The 17,086-nt window shown below is 41.9% G+C and overlaps 1 protein-coding gene across 2 annotated transcripts; it reads left to right on the forward strand.

Annotated features, from left to right (window-relative positions):
* Window positions 1–3,380: 3,380 nt before the first annotated feature.
* On the forward strand, window positions 3,381–17,052 carry SESN3 (sestrin 3; the record flags this gene model as incomplete). Of its 2 annotated transcripts, XM_080349928.1 has the most annotated exons (9): window positions 3,381–3,425; window positions 6,138–6,335; window positions 7,045–7,227; window positions 7,595–7,831; window positions 9,362–9,509; window positions 12,350–12,492; window positions 15,156–15,346; window positions 15,749–15,893; window positions 16,966–17,052. In XM_080349928.1, the coding sequence occupies 8 exons, from the start codon at window positions 6,141–6,143 to the stop codon at window positions 17,050–17,052; spliced, it is 1,329 nt and encodes a 442-aa protein (XP_080206054.1). The 2 variants fall into 2 exon arrangements, with proteins under 2 accessions (XP_080206054.1, XP_080206053.1); XM_080349927.1 differs by lacking the exons at window positions 3,381–3,425; window positions 7,045–7,227 and having other exon boundaries at window positions 6,228–6,335.
* Between the last annotated feature and the right edge of the window lie 34 nt (window positions 17,053–17,086).

Below are 17,086 nucleotides of genomic sequence, written 5' to 3' on the forward strand. Positions count from 1 at the left end.
TGGGCAGAACTCATCTAAGGATGAAGGTATTTCTTGCCAATTATAGGTGTGCAAATGGGAAATGGTTCCACTCCATCCTGTTAAAATTCCTGATATTTAGCTCACAACACCATCCAAGTGCAGCTCAAATAGGGAAAGCAAGTCACAGAAAAGACTTGCTCAGAGCTGATTTTTCCTGAAGTCCTGCAGCAGCTCTCTGTGCTCTGCACAGGTCTCATTCTGCTGACCCCACAATGTGCTGCTGCAAAACCTGCATCTGGGCTCTGCCTTGCAGTGGCCCCTCTCCCCATAGCCTGCTCAAGCTCAGTTTTCTCTGCTTATCTTTGAACTTCTTCATCATCTTTTTCCTTCCAAAGAAGCGCCCCCCCAAAAAGCCACTAGTCTTGATGTAAGTGGAATCGGTTGCACACCTTTTAAGATAACTTATTCATACTCAGACGATGTGTTTCTGGAGGAATGTGAAGCAGAATATGGTATATGTGCATACATCATTTTAGTTGCTGAGCATCCTGTTTCTTGCTTCAGCCACTTAGCAGAAGAATCCAATTTCAAATTAGATATTTGGGACCTTGTCTGACTTAGCGGTAGCCAGCGTAACCAGCAAAGACTAGTGGGACAGGAAATCAAACCCGCTTTCTTGGGAAACAAGAAGCTTTGCAGGAACTTTAGCCATAAAGAACCATGTATGTGCAGTGTTACTTTCTAATTCCCATGCAGGACTTTTCATGTTTGGGTTCTTGGGTAGACCTTAAATCACTGTTCCAGATAAAGCGTGCCCAGGAGCAGTGGTTCTGTACAGCTTAACAAAGCCAACATTCTTAATGCTTGTAAACTTCCCATGTTTTTATTAATAGCATCCTGAGAACTTGTGCAACCAGATATTTGCTCCTTTTCTTCTGACAAGCTTGTTTGAACCAATTTTAATAAAATAAAAGCTTTGGCGTGAAGGAAGAATAATGTTGTGTATTGATGGAAGGGAAGAGTATACACTTGTAATACAGAAAAATAACAGCTTCCTGAAAGCATGTCGTGATTAGACTCACCACCTTGAATTATCATGTTTGGGGTTTCGGGGTTTTTGTTCTTATTTGGTTGGTTGTTTTTTTTCCAGGCTTATGTTTTGTAGAACTGCCACTGCCTAAAAGGAGCTGGGTTTTGTCCTTTTGGTAGTATATTTAACGCACCACATTTTTCAAGTCTGATTGTGTCCTTGGCTTTCTGTCATCATTCTCAGGGATCAGTTGCAGACACTTGCCTGTGCCTTGTCCAACCAAGAGCTGTTTCCTCCACTCCTCAGCAGTAACTTACCTGCAGGGTCAGAGGAGTAACGGGAGTCACACTGAACGGGGAAATGGGAACAGAGCCCATATAGGCTAGAAGTAGCATATATACCTTTTTTTCCCCCCTGGTCTGGCCTCGAGGACCAGCTTTGTGGAGCCTGAAGAAGCAGGACACAGGTCAGCGAGCACAGTGAGCAGTGGTTCAGCTCTGGTGCAGAACTGAGCTCCAACCAGAGCTGACCATCCATGTTGTCTCGCTCACACAAGCTGTTTCCTCTGGATTCTTCATTATGAAGTGAAGGGTTAAGCTCTAATATCCAGATAACCTTCATCAATCAAATAAAATGCAACCTTAATAGTAATTTTGGAAAGCTTTTCTTTTTTTAAATGTTGGCAGGAGTGACTGGCTGCTTGCAGAATTTAAAGCTATTTTAGAAAACATCCTCCTGTGCCGTGTGTAGCCGTGTGAGGAAGGGGCTGCATACACAGATACCTGGTCTCTCTGTACCCTTTCTTCTTACTTTAGAATGAATACACATAATTCATAAGAAGTATTTTAGGGGATTTTGGGGCTGTGTCAGCAGGCGGGGGTTATGGTGAGTTGTCTCCTGGCTGCTGGGCCTCGCACAGTAGATCCAGCTTATTTCTGCATCTTTTAGCAGCTCATTATTCCAAAGTCACAAATCTAATTGTCCTGCGAGAGTTTGCTTTGGAACATCTTTCCTGAATAATCACTGCTGATTTCTGCATGTTTTTTCATAATCTAATTTAGAAAGGACAGGATGTTTTTAAGGAGCGGGACAATAGTTACGCAGCTCCAGTGGCTTCATTTTCCTGTGTGGAAATCGGTGGCATGCTCCTCCTGGGACCAGTGCTGCTGTTCGTGTTACGCTTCAGCCCCCTGGTAGAGGTATTTAAGGGTCATTTGTTATGGAAAACATCAGACTTTAGGGGCATAAAATATTTAGTATGCAAATACCACTCTGCCGTTGATGGGTAACTTTTTAAGACTCACCAGTGCTGTGGTGCAGTTGGGGACTGGAGAAAGTGTGCAGCCATGGTTTCCAGACAGATGGAATATAACCATGAAGAGGGAAAGGAGGATATACAAGAAGCATTGGCTTTGAATTACTGCAAGGGAAATTCAGGTTAGACATTAGGAAAACTTTCAGTCTGAAGAGACAGAGGGATCTCCAGGAGGGTCTTCAAGAGGAGGTTGGACCAGTGTTGGCCAGGAGTGCTGGTCCTGCCCCTGGTGAACCAGCAGAGGAACCTCCCCAGGTCCCTTTCAGCAGCAGCCATGCTGTGAAAGCCTCCGCAGGTTATCCTAGTTCAGTTTCTTAACTCAGTCAAGAAAGCCCTCTGGCTCTTGTTAGGCTGTCAGCCTGTTCTGTACTAAATATATCATCCTCAAAGAGCGTTTCATGACTTGTAGCTGGGGTTTGCACAGCAAGGCTTGTGCCGCGTGTGGGTTCTCCTCCAGGCTCGGCAGCTGAGCGGGGCGGCTGTTTTATCAGGTTTCTAGAACGAGTCTTTAACTGGATCTTGATGGCTTGCGTGGAGGGGGTGGCCATCCTTTTCATGCAAGTATTTGGCACACAAAGTGCTTTACACTCTTCTCGACACTGAGAATCTCATTAGATGCTGATATTGAAGAAAACAGCTTCTTGCTTATGATTTCCTGAATGTGGCCTTTGTGCATATAGTAAGAGATGTTTTTCCCCTCCACTCTCCAAACTGCCAGTACATTGCTAATTTTAGCATCGTGGCAAATTCTTTATTACTGTCATCTATGTAGCTTCAACCTGGTCAATAAAACAATCAGGATTAGATTTTGGGGGTTTTACTGTCTTGTCCCTTGCCAAAATTGGTGCCATTCATTTGCACAAAATATGGGGGATGCAAAGCTGATCTAACCATCCACGGTGTGATGTCTTCACCTGCTCAGTGGGGCTGTAAAACAAGCAGGTGGCCTTGGGAGGAGAGCTGAGTCTGAGCCTTGAAGATCTCATCTTTCAAGATAAAGCAAGTTAATATTGTTATTCCTGACACTGATGGAATTACGTGGCTGTTTTGCAGGAAAAAAGAGTACAAGTCTCCCCGCCGTTGACAAGAGGACCAAGTGCCTTTATACCAGAGAACGAAGTAAGTCTGCGGTTAGCTGGGCTGGGTGGGCGGTAGCTTTTAAAACTGAAGTACTGAAGGATGGTTTTACAGTCCTGCTTGCCCAGTGGTACCCGAATGAGCCCCCTTGTGAGCAAAAGCGATGAGATCTCCAGAGCAGGCTCCGGTGGGTAAGAACCCCCTGCCCATTCACCTCAGTGGTGCCATTTGACCCCTTTTGGGTCGCCAGCACTCCCGCAGACAGCCCGAGTGCTCGTGGGGGATGATCACGTACTATTCCTAATGCCAGGCCTAAGGGGAGGCCTGTCCATCGGTGCAGCAGTATGGTTGTGTAGCTCTCGGGGCAAAGCTCGAGAGAACCCGAAAATATGACCAACTCCTTAGACTGTAAATGTGGCTCTTGAGAGAATTTATGTTTGAAAGGGTACAGTTTGCCTTCAAACTCAAGATTTCTGCCCATGATTTAATGTTCAACTTAAGCCTTGATATGTAGCTTGCTGCGGTAAGTAGAAACTTTGCTGTGGTGATGTTCTCCTGACATCTCAGTCTTCACAGAGTGTTATTTGTTGATCGGTTAATTATTTGGGATGGTCAACTATAAAACCAGGACCTGTTTTTTGTTTTAAGTAGTTGCTACAGGTGGATAATTCACATGCTAGAAGGGCCAAGAACACATTTTGAAAGACGACATAGCTTCTGTTCTCTGGATGTCTCTCCATTTATACACCGGCAAGGTCTGAATCTAAAAACAGAGAGTGTGTAAAGGCTGGCAAAAAGAAAACATAGTGAAGCAAAAAGGAAGGGGAGTCAGAAAGTCTTTTAGACTTAAGAAGAGGGGAGAGAATATTAAATATTGTTTGTTAAGCAAATGGCTACCTTTTCCCCTCTTCCTGGGCATGAAATAATACAGTGGGTAGGAAGGATGTAGTTAGAGATTAGTAACACATTTAATGTCCAACAAATCTTGATAATAACACTGCTCATGTCAAAGCTTGCTTTATTATCGTAATAGAAGGAATATGGACAGAGCAATAACAGCTTAATTGTAAAGGTTCCTGTTAAAGCACCGTAAGGCTTTACGTGCATAAGAAAAAAAAACGTTTGTGAATCCACAGGTGGTAATAAATCACAAGGAATTACATATACAATATGAAGAGGATAGTAATATGGGTGGAGATAAATCTCAGTAGCAGTAATGCCACATATTGCTATGCCTTACATAGCAACAGCGCAATCCTACAGGATTATATTTCAATTTTGTCAGCAGAACTTTTTCTCCATAACTTGTCCTGTTACAAGGAAAACTGACAAGCTGGAGAAGATTAGAAACCTTCACAGAGACATGAAGAATATGATTTCCCCGAGAACCTACTAAATAAGGCAAAGATCTCAAATATATGGGAGATATACTTGCTGAAGAATAAGGGGGACTCCTTGGAGTGGAGCGAGGGATATACCGTAATAAGTGAGATAAAGTGATCTCTAATGTGTGAATAAACATTTGATGGTAAAAACATTCTTAAGGAAAACTGGGGAGGCATCGTCTTGGGTACAAAGCGCAGAAAAGCTGTCACAGTGGAGAACTACACTGGTAGAAATGGTGGAGCTGCCCAACTGCGGAGCTGCTGCTTCCCTTTCTTTCTGGGCTCACAAATTAAAACAGGGAAGTACAGTGGTGAGAAGTGAAAATGTAGTATCTATGTTGTTTGTGTTTCTTTGTGTGTAGCTTCTATCTAAGATTGGATGGAAAAATATTTGAGACACAGTCCATTCAGCAGCCCATCATAAAGAAGGAAAATGTTTTTTAAATAGAATATTTCAGCAAAAGTGTTGTGTCTTCTTGGCTTTAGGTATTTTCTATCTTCATGTGCAGTTAACCAGATAAAATGTTTTCTCATTTCATGGTGTTTGTAATAGTAAGCTGTCTGGTTTAATACTGTGCATTTTTAGAATAAATACTGGGTATTGTAGTCTTGTGCTTAGAACTTCAGTGGTGAACATGTTGGGGAATGGCTGTTCTTGGTGATAAACACTGAGTAATAGCACTAACACTGTGTCAGGGCTTGCAGTGCAAGAGCTATTTAAGTCTTTTGCTGTTTCATTTCATCTTTTGCCCAAGGTTTGGATTGGTTGGAATAATTAAAGAACAGCTTTTGTTTAAAGAAAGCATTAAAGTCCTATTCTAAATAATACTTGAATGTTATGGACAAATTAGCATTTGATCTGCTCTTCAATTAGACAGGCACGGCAGGGGGAGGTTGCCAGGCTGTTTCTATAATTTGGTTACATAACCCAGTTCCTCTCCATTAATTTTGAAATTGGTTTTAGGGCTGAATGCTCGGGTGGTGTGTGTCTATACAGCCTGGCTTCCAGAAAGACTTCGCTTTGCGTTTAGCTCTTGTTTGCTTCCAGCTCTCTGTACAGATTTGATTTTAAGCATCTGTGAGTTTGGCTCTTTGGGAAAGATCTGCAGAAAAATAGTTTTGGTTTTTGTAGGAACGTACTAAAATAACAGAGATACAGTGTAAAGTACTCTTCAGTTCTCAGTATACAAGGCGCATCTATATGAGTGTATTTGTGTACATGCAAGCTTACTTACAAATATACCTCCAGATCTCCACCATTGCCTTTAAGTTTGTACACAAGCAAACCTCTCACACCGCAATAAGCTTCTCTCCAGTGCTTAAGCTGGATAAGTTCTTTTCTGTTCAGTTTGTCTGTCTTATTTTTAAGGTTATGCAAGCAAATGGTTTGGATGAACGTACTAATCTTCTTGTGGAAGAATACTCCACGTCTGGTCGCCTGGACAACATCACGCAGGTCATGAGTATCCATACGCAGTACCTGGAGTCTTTTCTCCGCAGCCAGTTCTATATGTTGCGCATGGACGGGCCCCTTCCTTTGCCCTATAGGCACTACATTGCTATAATGGTACGTAAAAACAGGCTGTGTATTGTCTCCTGCAACTTGAGAAAGGAGAGACTAGTGAGATATTTTGGCAAGGGATGAATTTTTGTAGTTTATTTTCATCAGAATATAGCATGCCTAGTCAGAAGGTTTTCATTGAGGAGGAAGGTTTAGCAATGTACATATTCCCCTGTTTGCCACAATGATACATTTCTCACATGCCCACGATAGCGAGGTTTTACAGAGAGCAATTAAAACTCTCTCACCTTATTTCTGGATATTTAACCATCAGCATGCAGCAGTACGATGACATTCAGTGCACTGAAGTCACAACAAATTCCAAGTGAACACTAGGCTAACAATTTTTAGCATGAGGATGTTGGGACATTGTAACAGGGGTTGAGAGAGGTTGTGTGGTCTCCAAGGTTGGTGAGATCTTGTCTGGGCTCTGAGCAGCCTCAGTCAGCCCCGCTGTGAGCAGGGGGCTGGACCACATCTCCTCTAGAGATCTCTTCCAGCCCGAATCAGGTTCTGTGATTCAGAGCAAAGTAATCAAGCATATTTCCACGGGAGAATCCTCCAGACTATATGGAAATGCATTGCAGTATAAAGCATGGCCCTTTGGAATGAAATGGTAGTTTTGTTTTGTGTCAGTAACCTGTCTTCCACCTGCAGCAAAATCAGATTACATGCTAATGTGCTGCCCTTTTCCCTCTGTGTTTGATTACTCCAGGCTGCAGCCAGACATCAGTGTTCCTACCTAATAAACATGCACGTTGATGAGTTTTTGAAGACCGGCGGGATTGCAGAGTGGCTGAACGGTTTAGAATACATTCCCCAAAGACTGAAAAATCTGAACGAAATAAACAAACTCCTTGCACACCGGCCCTGGCTGATCACAAAAGAGCACATTCAGGTACCTGAGAAGTCCTGCCTGTATTAGCAGTAGAAGAACCGCGGAGAACTGTGCAGGCATCTGGTTCGGCTTCATTACCTTGAGTTAAAAAATTCAGGGAAGTACTAGAGCTTCGAATAAGTCAATAAATTATTCTGAGTGACAAAGCCAATGAGATGTACTTGCTAGGAATAACATTGGCTAAAATAACTCCCAAATAATAAAGGTAATATATTAGATGTCTATTTTTTTAATCTGTTGAGAGTTTGTGGAATATGGTGGTGTTGGAAGAAAGGAATTGATACCTTTTTAAAATCTATAGCGTTTGATAGAAAAGCAGGGGGCCAAAAGAAGTTTTATATTTACACCTCTTTTATTCTCATTTCAGAAACTTGTCAAGACTGGGGAAAATAACTGGTCTCTTCCTGAGCTGGTGCATGCTGTTGTCCTGTTGGCACATTATCACGCCTTGGCGAGTTTTGTATTCGGTAGCGGCATTAATCCCGAGAGAGATCCCGACGCGTCTAACGGTGTCAGACTCATCGCGGTCAACAACTTCTGCGTCTGTGATCTTGCCAACGACAACAACATAGAAAACGCATCCCTGACAAGTAGCAACTTTGGGGTTAGTGTCACAAGAAGAATATTTTACTTGCCCGTGTTTTGCATTAGCAAATTTTCGTCCCTTCTCTACTGCTTATATTTCAGCGTAGTTTTGTCAGTTTTTATCTACTGTACTCAAATGCCTGAGTCTGGTAACTGGTAGCTCCAGCAGTTTGCAGTGCAATCTGTTGAAAGCCACACAGTAACAGCAGATGGTAGTCAGAGCGATGTGATTTTGATAGTTAATCTCACAACCCATTGGACAGGACTATAAAACTACGCTTTGAGCTGAAAATTTAAAGTTCCACTTTCTTCAGAGAGTGTGTTGCTGAGTGGAGCTGTGTGTCATCCGTGGTCCTGACGTGTGGAATGAAGAAATAAATAGAAACAAAGAAACAGAAGTCATAATAATAATTTTGTCTTCAAGATCTACAATCACAAAACAGGTCAATTCTGAAAAACTTCCATGCTGATGGGAGGAAATATCTGAAATAAAATTACTTAATTCTTCATACTGTTATTCCAGTCTTGAATCAACCAACAGATAACTTTGATTACTAGCTAATAAAGTTAAATTTCGAAGCTTTTTTTTCTGGAAGTGGCTCTATAATGCTTTGAAGATGTCCTTGAATTAATGCCAATTGATGGATTAGCCTCATCACCTTCAATGGAAGATCAGGATTATTGCACAGAGTCACTAGATATATTTTTTAAAATTAGCAGCACAGTGTGAACATGTGATCAGTCCAATTGCTGTATCTTAAATTTCTGGGCTTTAAGACATGGTAGCTCAGATCACTGGGGTGTCTTATTCCCCATTTGTAGTGGGCAAAGGGCTGCTGCTGACTCTGCCGCTTGTTAAGTAGTTTACTGAAAAACAGTTATAGTGATGGGCAGAAGAACAGAGTCAAAAGGAAAAGGTGGAAAAGAAAAAACAAACTATTTATCTTATGAAAAATATGAATGATAAGTACAGATCACAGAACCCTAAAGTTTGATGTATATTTAGTAAAGAGGCCCATTTTCCTCACAAAAGCAAGAAAAAGGGTCAACATAATGGTTCTTTTGCTCACGTGTAAGGAAAAGAAAAAACACTGATTTGCTGTCTCAGGTTGTGTTCCTGCATTGCAGCCTTGCACTGCATCTCTTCAGAAGCATATTTTGCATTACTAATAGACTGAAAAAAGTTACCTTAAAATGAAAAATTGCTTTCTGGTACATGAAGGGCACACAAATGGCTTTTCCTGAGCCATCTGCATGGTGGCATATATATTACAAGCGGCTCTGGTTTCCACATTCAAACACCACCTCTCCCGCTGTTAATCCCACTGCAGCAAATCGCTCCGATAGGTGACAGTGACACGTCCCAGCTCCTTCTTCTGGCTGCCTGAACCCTGGTTGTCTGCGCTGCATGCGACAAAATGCATTCTGGCTTAAGCTTTTGTGTTTGCGGCTCCTGTCTGTTTTAAACATTTGTTGTCAAGCATGAAATCTGAACATGACACACGTTGTCTATCTTCTAATTTTGCAGAATGTCATGGTGTTTTTGCAGATTGCAGAGTCTTTAAGTGAGCTGGAGGCCTTAATGGAAAGGATGAAGAGGCTACAAGAAGATAAAGAGGACGAAGAAGCCTCTCAGGAAGAAATGGCAACTCGCTTTGAAAAGGAGAAGAAGGAGAGTCTGCTAGTAATTAATGGAGGTATTTGTGCTTTTCCAGTTCTGTTTGTGCTTTGTAAGAACTAAACACTTGAGGCCAGTTCAGTGACTACAACCTTTTCTGTCCATTTCTTTATTCTGGCTCTTGGTCTCATAGGAGCATAGTGAGGGTGGTCCTGCCACTTGCCTCATCTGCTTAAGATTTCTTGATTGGCAGATACCACCATGCTTTTTGCTACTGGAATTTGAGCTTTTATTTATTAAAAAAAAGAAAAAAGCCTGTAGACATCTTTAAAAGGTCAGGTGTAAATTTATCTTTCTTTATATGCTCTATATCCTAAAATTAATTCATTCATGTAAATACTAATGTTTCATGGGTTTATGTTCTACAGTGCTTAGAACGTCAGTGACACCCTAAGGAGCCTTCAGATACGACATTTAGTTCAGGAAGTAGTTTGGGATGAGACTCGACTTCTTTATCATTTACTACCCAACGGGAAAGGACATTTCTAACGCTCCCTTCTGAGTGACCATACTGCTGTGCTGTTCCACTGCCTGCGTTGTGATATTCTTAGCATTTTTTTTATTCTTAAATAACATTGAAAATTCTAAGCTGAAAGCTTTTTTTCCAATTTTCTTCATATGCTCTGGAGGCCTTCACCATACAAACCATACAATGAAATCTGTTTCCTATAGACAGGAAGACACGTTTCTTTTCCAAAGCAGGTGTTTTAAGATAGAATGCTATTAAGACAATCAGAATCTCCAACCATTTCCTCATAGTAGAGGCTACTGGAAGATGATGGCTTGTGTCTCTTAAGAAGTAACCCATTGTCGAGGGTTTAGATTGCGGGGTGACAATAAAACCCTGGCAGATGTATTGTTAACCCCCTCTTCCCCCCTCCACATCCTCCTTTCGCCCCTCCCCCCTTTTGCCCCTTTTGCCCCTCCCTCTCCCCCCTTCCACTCAGGACAGGCGATCGGGAGGGAAAAAGAAGGACAGAGAGAAGAGAGTTGGAAAAAATTAAAGATGTTTTACTAATGCTACTAATAAGAATAGAGAAAATAATACAAAATATACAAAACCAATCTTGAAAGTCTCAGCAACTGCTAAGCCGGCAACCAAAGTCCTGGATTGGACTCTGCAGCCAACCGGAGCTGGATTCAGTCTGTCACTGGCCTCAGTTCGCAGGGACAACTAGCAAGGTCCTCTCCTAATGTCAGCCATAGGGAAAAGGGACGAGATCCTCGTGATCTCCCATTTTATATAAAGTATTCACGTGAATGGAATGTTATACACAGTTGGTCAGTTGTTCCTCGTTGCCCCTCTCGCGAGATGTCCATCCATGCTTATCAATAAGTTTGCATTCCATTGCTAGGTTTTACCAAAACATGTGTCTGGTTCTCCAGGAAAATGCAGTTAATATGAAGGCTTTAGCTGACAGGCAAAATTCACTGAAAGAGAAACTTGTTTTTAACAAAACCAGGACACCCATAAAAAGCTTCACACTGTCCTTCTCAATTTAGATCTCAGTAGCTTCAAACCGAACATGTTTGAAGGTATCTGAGCTTTTGTGCACTGAGCACAGAAGGGAGGAAGAACATATGCTGGATGAGCAGAGAGATTGTTCTGTGGCGCTCTAGGAACATGCAACATCTCTTACAGACAATACATCCAACAACGTCATGGCTGGATTTTAAGAAATGGGCGTTGTCCATTCTTCCTTTATTTTCCTTTGGTCAGACAGTATCAGCAATGTGGATAAACCCATTGCAGCTTCATTGCCAAATCGGGACTTCCATGAGCCTCCGCAACTTCAGGTGTACAGGGAAGAGCTGCTGTTGGGGACAGAAGAGGTTTTTTGATGGTGTTGCTGATAGTTTTGTTGACTTTCCTTCCTCTTTGCCTTTTGCTGATTTGAGTTGCAGAGTCTGTATGTGTTGAGCCTTTACCTTTTCATGAAATTCAGTCCTCGGCAGGGGAGAGGAGTGTATGTGTGCAGGTTTTTTATTCTATGCCGAGGATTTGCTGCAGCAGATGCTGCGCGAGCTTCTTCCTACGCAGTTATGTTTTGATTGTTTAATGAGGCAAAGAGGAGATAAAGCACTTCTGCAATTCTTAGATTAACTGACTTTTCGAGGTGTTAACAGTGGACATATGGCAACTGTTCTGTCAATGCATGTGGAAGCGAGCCAGGATTTTAACACCAGGGTCAAATGCAGTCAGCTGTGGAGTATTCAACTTCTGCAGAGGTAGTTACGCCATCAAGCCACCTGTTTATTCGGGAGGGAAAGATTGATTCCTGATAGGGAACCTGTGCTTGCTTAGTGACACGTTTTGGAGCTCTTTGAAGATGCTTAGTTACTAGAGCTTCTGGCAGCATTTCAGCCTGATGTACTGTACAGCTCTTTGCTCCCATATAATCTTCCACTGATATTTACAAGTGGAGTGTTGTGTTGCTTTCTGGTTGCTCATAGTATGGGTTACAGAACAGAGCCGGTGTAATTCTGGGTGTAATTCTCAGCATAGCAATCCTGTTACCAACGGTGCATTTTTGTGTTTCTTATACAATGACTTTACTAACAGGATTCATCTTCCTGACCTGAGACACCTGGCCTCCCTCAGAAGTCAGCAGAAAGAAAAGCACACCTCCAGACAGGAGTTTAGCCCATCTGTTCCCATTTTTTTAGGGCTATGTTCAATGTCTGTTAGGGGCTGACATTTAGATGACTCAGTGAAAAGGATGGATCCCATAGAAGCAGATTGGGTTGAAATGTTTTGTGGCTTTGTACTACACTCTTGCACAACTTCTAAAATTGTTCTCTAGTCCTGTAGTAGAGTGGTAGTTGGAAGTCAGCGCTAACTCATGTCCTTGCCTAAAGCAAAGTACTTTGCTGTTCTATTCACAGCATTTGAGGATGAAATAGTTTCTACAGATGTCTCCCGCTATATTGAAGATCCTGGGTTTGGGTACAAAGACTTTGCAAGGCGAGGAGAAGACCATCTGCCAACATTCAGAGCTCAGGTACCATCTCTTTAAAGTACATACACTCCAAGAATGTTTGTGTATCTCATTACAGGGCAAATAGTATAAGGCAGTTGTAGTGCTTGTTCCATGCTCCTTTCTTGTCCTGGTCCATGAAACAGCTCACAAGCTTCCACAAATCTACCTGAGAAGAGTCTTTTACTATTTGTAAATCTCAGACAAGGGGATACTTAGCTTTCAGTCATATTCCAGTTATCACCAGAATTATTATTTGAAAACTGTAAAGTATATCACTAAATCTGGAACAAAAGTGAAAGGCAGAAGAATTTCTTTTCTGTCTCTCCAGATGTTGTATAAAAAATCCACTGGAAGAACTCCATTTCTGTCATTTTATCAAGTATTCTTTGCCCAGTGGTTATCAATACATAGATGTATATATGTCTGTGAGAGTGATTTGGTGAGTAGCATTCACATATATGCACCAAATCACTGGACTTTGAATGTCAGAAAAGAAAATGAGTTCTTAAATATGATTACTGAAATATTTTGTTATATTTGAATATATTATTTTAGTGCTGTTGAACAGCATGTACATTTTACCTGCATGTTGCCTTATGTATTGGCATCTTTTTTCATGACCAGACTATTGAACTTCTTCATGATACAGACAACAGGAGGGACATTGTAGGTGGTTCTGTTCCAGCTTAATAGAGTAGATTAATCAGCAGTCTAGTAGTAAATTGTAAGCAATCTTAAACCAAATCAGAAAAATTCAATTAAAAAAACAGTGGGTGCAGGAAAACTTCATGGTCAGAAGGTGCACCTAAGACTGTAAAATAAAGGATGCATGATCACTCTCGGGTAATGGATTTATCTGTATGGCAGTCTCTGCTGATCTGGATAATTTACTCTGCGGTCTTTATATGAGCCTAAAGTAGGTAGATATTGCCCAAAAGAATAAGGTGGAGTCAGTGCCTGTACATCAAACATTCTACTTAACTACTTTAGGAGCAGCAGGCTCCCATGGAAAAAAAAGCTCCACAGAAGATGAAATTGGAACTAAAACATCTCTGCTCTTAAATAAACAGGACAGTTGGTGGCCTCCATTCAAAGAAGTCACCTTGATAATTTAACTCGATTACTATGTCCTACCCTAAAGCAGTTAGACGTGTATACCCACAGCCTCCCAAATGCTCTGCTATTAATCCTATTTAAATTGCAGTAGCATCCCAAAACCCTGCAATAAATCCAGTCCTTATTCTGAAAAGACTGCCTTTATCTCTGTGGGTTTAAGTTTAATAAAAAAAGATGTTCCATACACAGCAGAATATCTTTCATTTTTTTCCCTTTTCTCCCTTTTTCATTGTTAGAATGCATTAACAGCTGTTAGTAAACAGGGCTTTCCCCCTCCTGAGGCGTCTGGTTTTCAGAGTCTGTTGTGATGCCACAGGCGTCCTGAACACGTTTACAGGGCCAGGAGCTACGGCATGTTTCTCAGAAGCTTTATGGGCTCTTGGACCGGCAGCTGGAGGCCAAGTGTGATGCTGTGGTGCATTTCAGCCTGGAGAGGAGAAGGCTGAGAGGGGATCTTATTTATGCTGATAAATAACTGAAGGGTGGGTGGCAAGAGAATGGACCAGACTCTTTTCAGTGGTGCCCAACAATAGGATGAAGGGCAACGGGCACAGACTGAAGCACAGGAGGTTCTGTCTGAATGTGAGGAGAAACTTCTTTAGTTTGAGGGTGCCAGAGCCCTGGAACAGGCTGCACAGAGGGGTTGTGGGGTCTCCTCTGGAGACATTCAAACCCACCTGGACACATTCCTGTGTGATCTGCTCTGGTGAACCTGCTTTAGCAGGTGTGTTGGACTGGATGATCTCCAGAGGTCCCTTCCAACCCCAACCATTCTGTGATTCCCTGGATGCCTCTGTTAGGCAGCTGAATATTGTCCTACGGACATTGTCCTCCTGGGGCGCCAGGCTTGCACATGTGCTCTGAAGCCCCTGGAGGACCCTTTGCCCAGTGGTACCTTTTGAAAACAGCCAAACATGGGAAGGACGTGGAGATGATGCCCTTGATTGTACAGAGAATGACTGAAGGATATGGACAAACTTAGCACATTCTGTATAACCACAGTGTGGAGAGCAGTTGCGCGTTGTTCTCCACTGCTGCTGCTGTCATGCCTCCCTCCCATCATCCTTGGTGTGAGCAGCGAAGCTTTTATCCCTGCGGTCCAGCTGCTTGTCTAAGAGCAAAGCAGTCTGGATTTTATTAGTTTGTTGAAGGACAGTTCAGGACTTTACCCAATGAGTGTAAATACTCCATCTCTGCTCAGAGCTAAGCATTAAAGCCTCCAAGAGGAACAAGTTTTTAAACCTACAGGCTCATCCCCTGTAAAATGACACTGGTTGGAGCGGTACAGCAGACAGTGGAAAATTGCCTCAACCCTTTAAGAGAAGCTTTGGGTTTTTTTTCCTCCTGTAGGCTAATGATATCCAGCTGGAGGTGGGGTGTTGTGACATGATGTTCATTGTCAGGAAGCCTGAGGGAATGGAGCAGGTGATATGGATGAAGGATTCAAAATGCAAGGTTTTTTAAGACAATAAATGTATAACTAGCAGAGAGCAAAAGCTATTGAGCTGTAGAAAGGATCGGATGGGGACTTCATCTGTACATTTATATATTTCCTTCTCTTCCTGCAGGACTATACTTGGGAAAATCATGGCTTTTCCCTTGTGAACAGGCTTTATTCTGATATTGGGCATCTCCTTGATGAGAAGTTTCGGATGGTATATAACCTCACATATAACACTATGGCAACCCATGAAGATGTTGATACAACTACTCTAAGAAGAGCTTTATTTAACTATGTCCACTGTATGTATGGAATCAGGTATGGACGAAAATTCCCTGGCTTAGCAGTGCGTTTTAAACTGTAAACAGGATGAAAAATGAACCATGTGAAAAGCATGATTTTAGAATCCAAGAAAGGTACCTCAGTCTGGAAGTTGGAGTGGGCTTGCTGGCATATCAGTATAACTTTTGCTTCCAGTCGAGAAAATGGTTATGAATCGGGATGGAACTTATTACAGTAATCTCTTCTCTGAAGCCAGCCCATATCCTTTGCTCAGAGAAGACAACATCCTAGTGCTAAGCCTTTCAGGTCTTCTGTTGGCAGGTGGTTTTATAGTGTGTATAATAAATGCTCCAATTCCCAAACTTAAGAATATAATGCTGCAAAAGACCATGTTTTTAAAAGCTTACATCCAACGGAGTGATTGCTTGTGTTATTTAGGTATGATGACTATGATTATGGAGAAGTTAATCAGTTACTTGAACGCAGCCTGAAGGTTTACATAAAGACAGTGACCTGCTACCCAGAGAGAACTACCAAGCGCATGTACGATAGTTACTGGCGTCAGTTCAAGCACTCGGAGAAGGTACGTATTTCAAAACCAAACTGGCTCCACAGAGACCCTCATACTATTTAAAAATGAATATATGGTGACACCTGAAAATGGCAGTATCTGTCAAACAATCTGTTTTTAACCAGAGAAAAACAGATGAGAGGAAATTCATTAAGTGTTAGATGTCCATTTTACAAGAACACTTTTTAGTGTACTGGAAATACTGATTATTTTTTAATTATTATTTTGAGTGACTTCTCCATAAAATTAAGCTGACAACTGTAAGGAAAAGTAGATAAACTTGGGAATGCAGACGTGGTCAACTATGCCAGTACTTGGGATTTGGGGATCAAAAAAGGCCTTAGCTCATATAAATATATATATATAAATATTCATGGTGTTTTTCATCAATAAAAATGTGAACATGTCTTCAGATATCCAAAGTAAACGCTTCCTGACAAGGGTTCAGTGTGTGTGTCCCTGCAAGCTTATCTGGCATAGAGTCATAGAATAATTGGGGTTGGAAGGGACTTTAAAGATCATCTAGTTTCAACCTCTCTGCCAGTGTCAGGGACACCTTCCATTAGATCAGGTTGCTCAAGGCCCCATCCAACCTGACCTTGAACACTTCCAGGGATGGGGCATCCACAGCCTCTCTGGGCAGCCCATCCCAGTGTCTCACCACCCTCATGGTGAAGACAGATCAATATGACCTTGGTGTTAAACTTCTGAAATGAAATGCTGAGAATTAACTCGTGTTGAGTTGAGCGGGTAAACTCTTCCTTTTTCTGGCTCTTATATAGCGGTCACAGGTGGTAATAAAGAAAACAAAATATAATTCATGAAGAACTGATACCATTAGGATACAACAGCAGTTTTATTGGGACTTCTCAGATAGAAGATTGCTTCAAGTAGCAGTTGAGGCCAGTTGTGTTCAGTTCTAGGGTTTTGTTTGGTGCTGTCTTGAGGAACTCGTGTCCTGTGGCAGAGTACAGGACATAGTTTCTTGCAGCAAGACTTCACTAAAGGTTAGAAATTTCAGCCTAAATGAATAAACAATGTTGCATTCAGAGGTGAACTAAATGGCTGATTTAATTTTTAACAGGTTCACGTCAATCTACTTCTAATGGAAGCTCGTATGCAAGCCGAACTTCTGTACGCCCTTCGTGCCATAACTCGTCACTTAACCTGAAGCGTTTGCTGCACGGGAGTAAAGGAGTTTTTAC

The sequence above is a fragment of the Nesoenas mayeri genome (genome assembly GCF_963082525.1).
Source record: "Nesoenas mayeri genome assembly, chromosome: 1".
NCBI lineage: Eukaryota > Metazoa > Chordata > Aves > Columbiformes > Columbidae > Nesoenas > Nesoenas mayeri.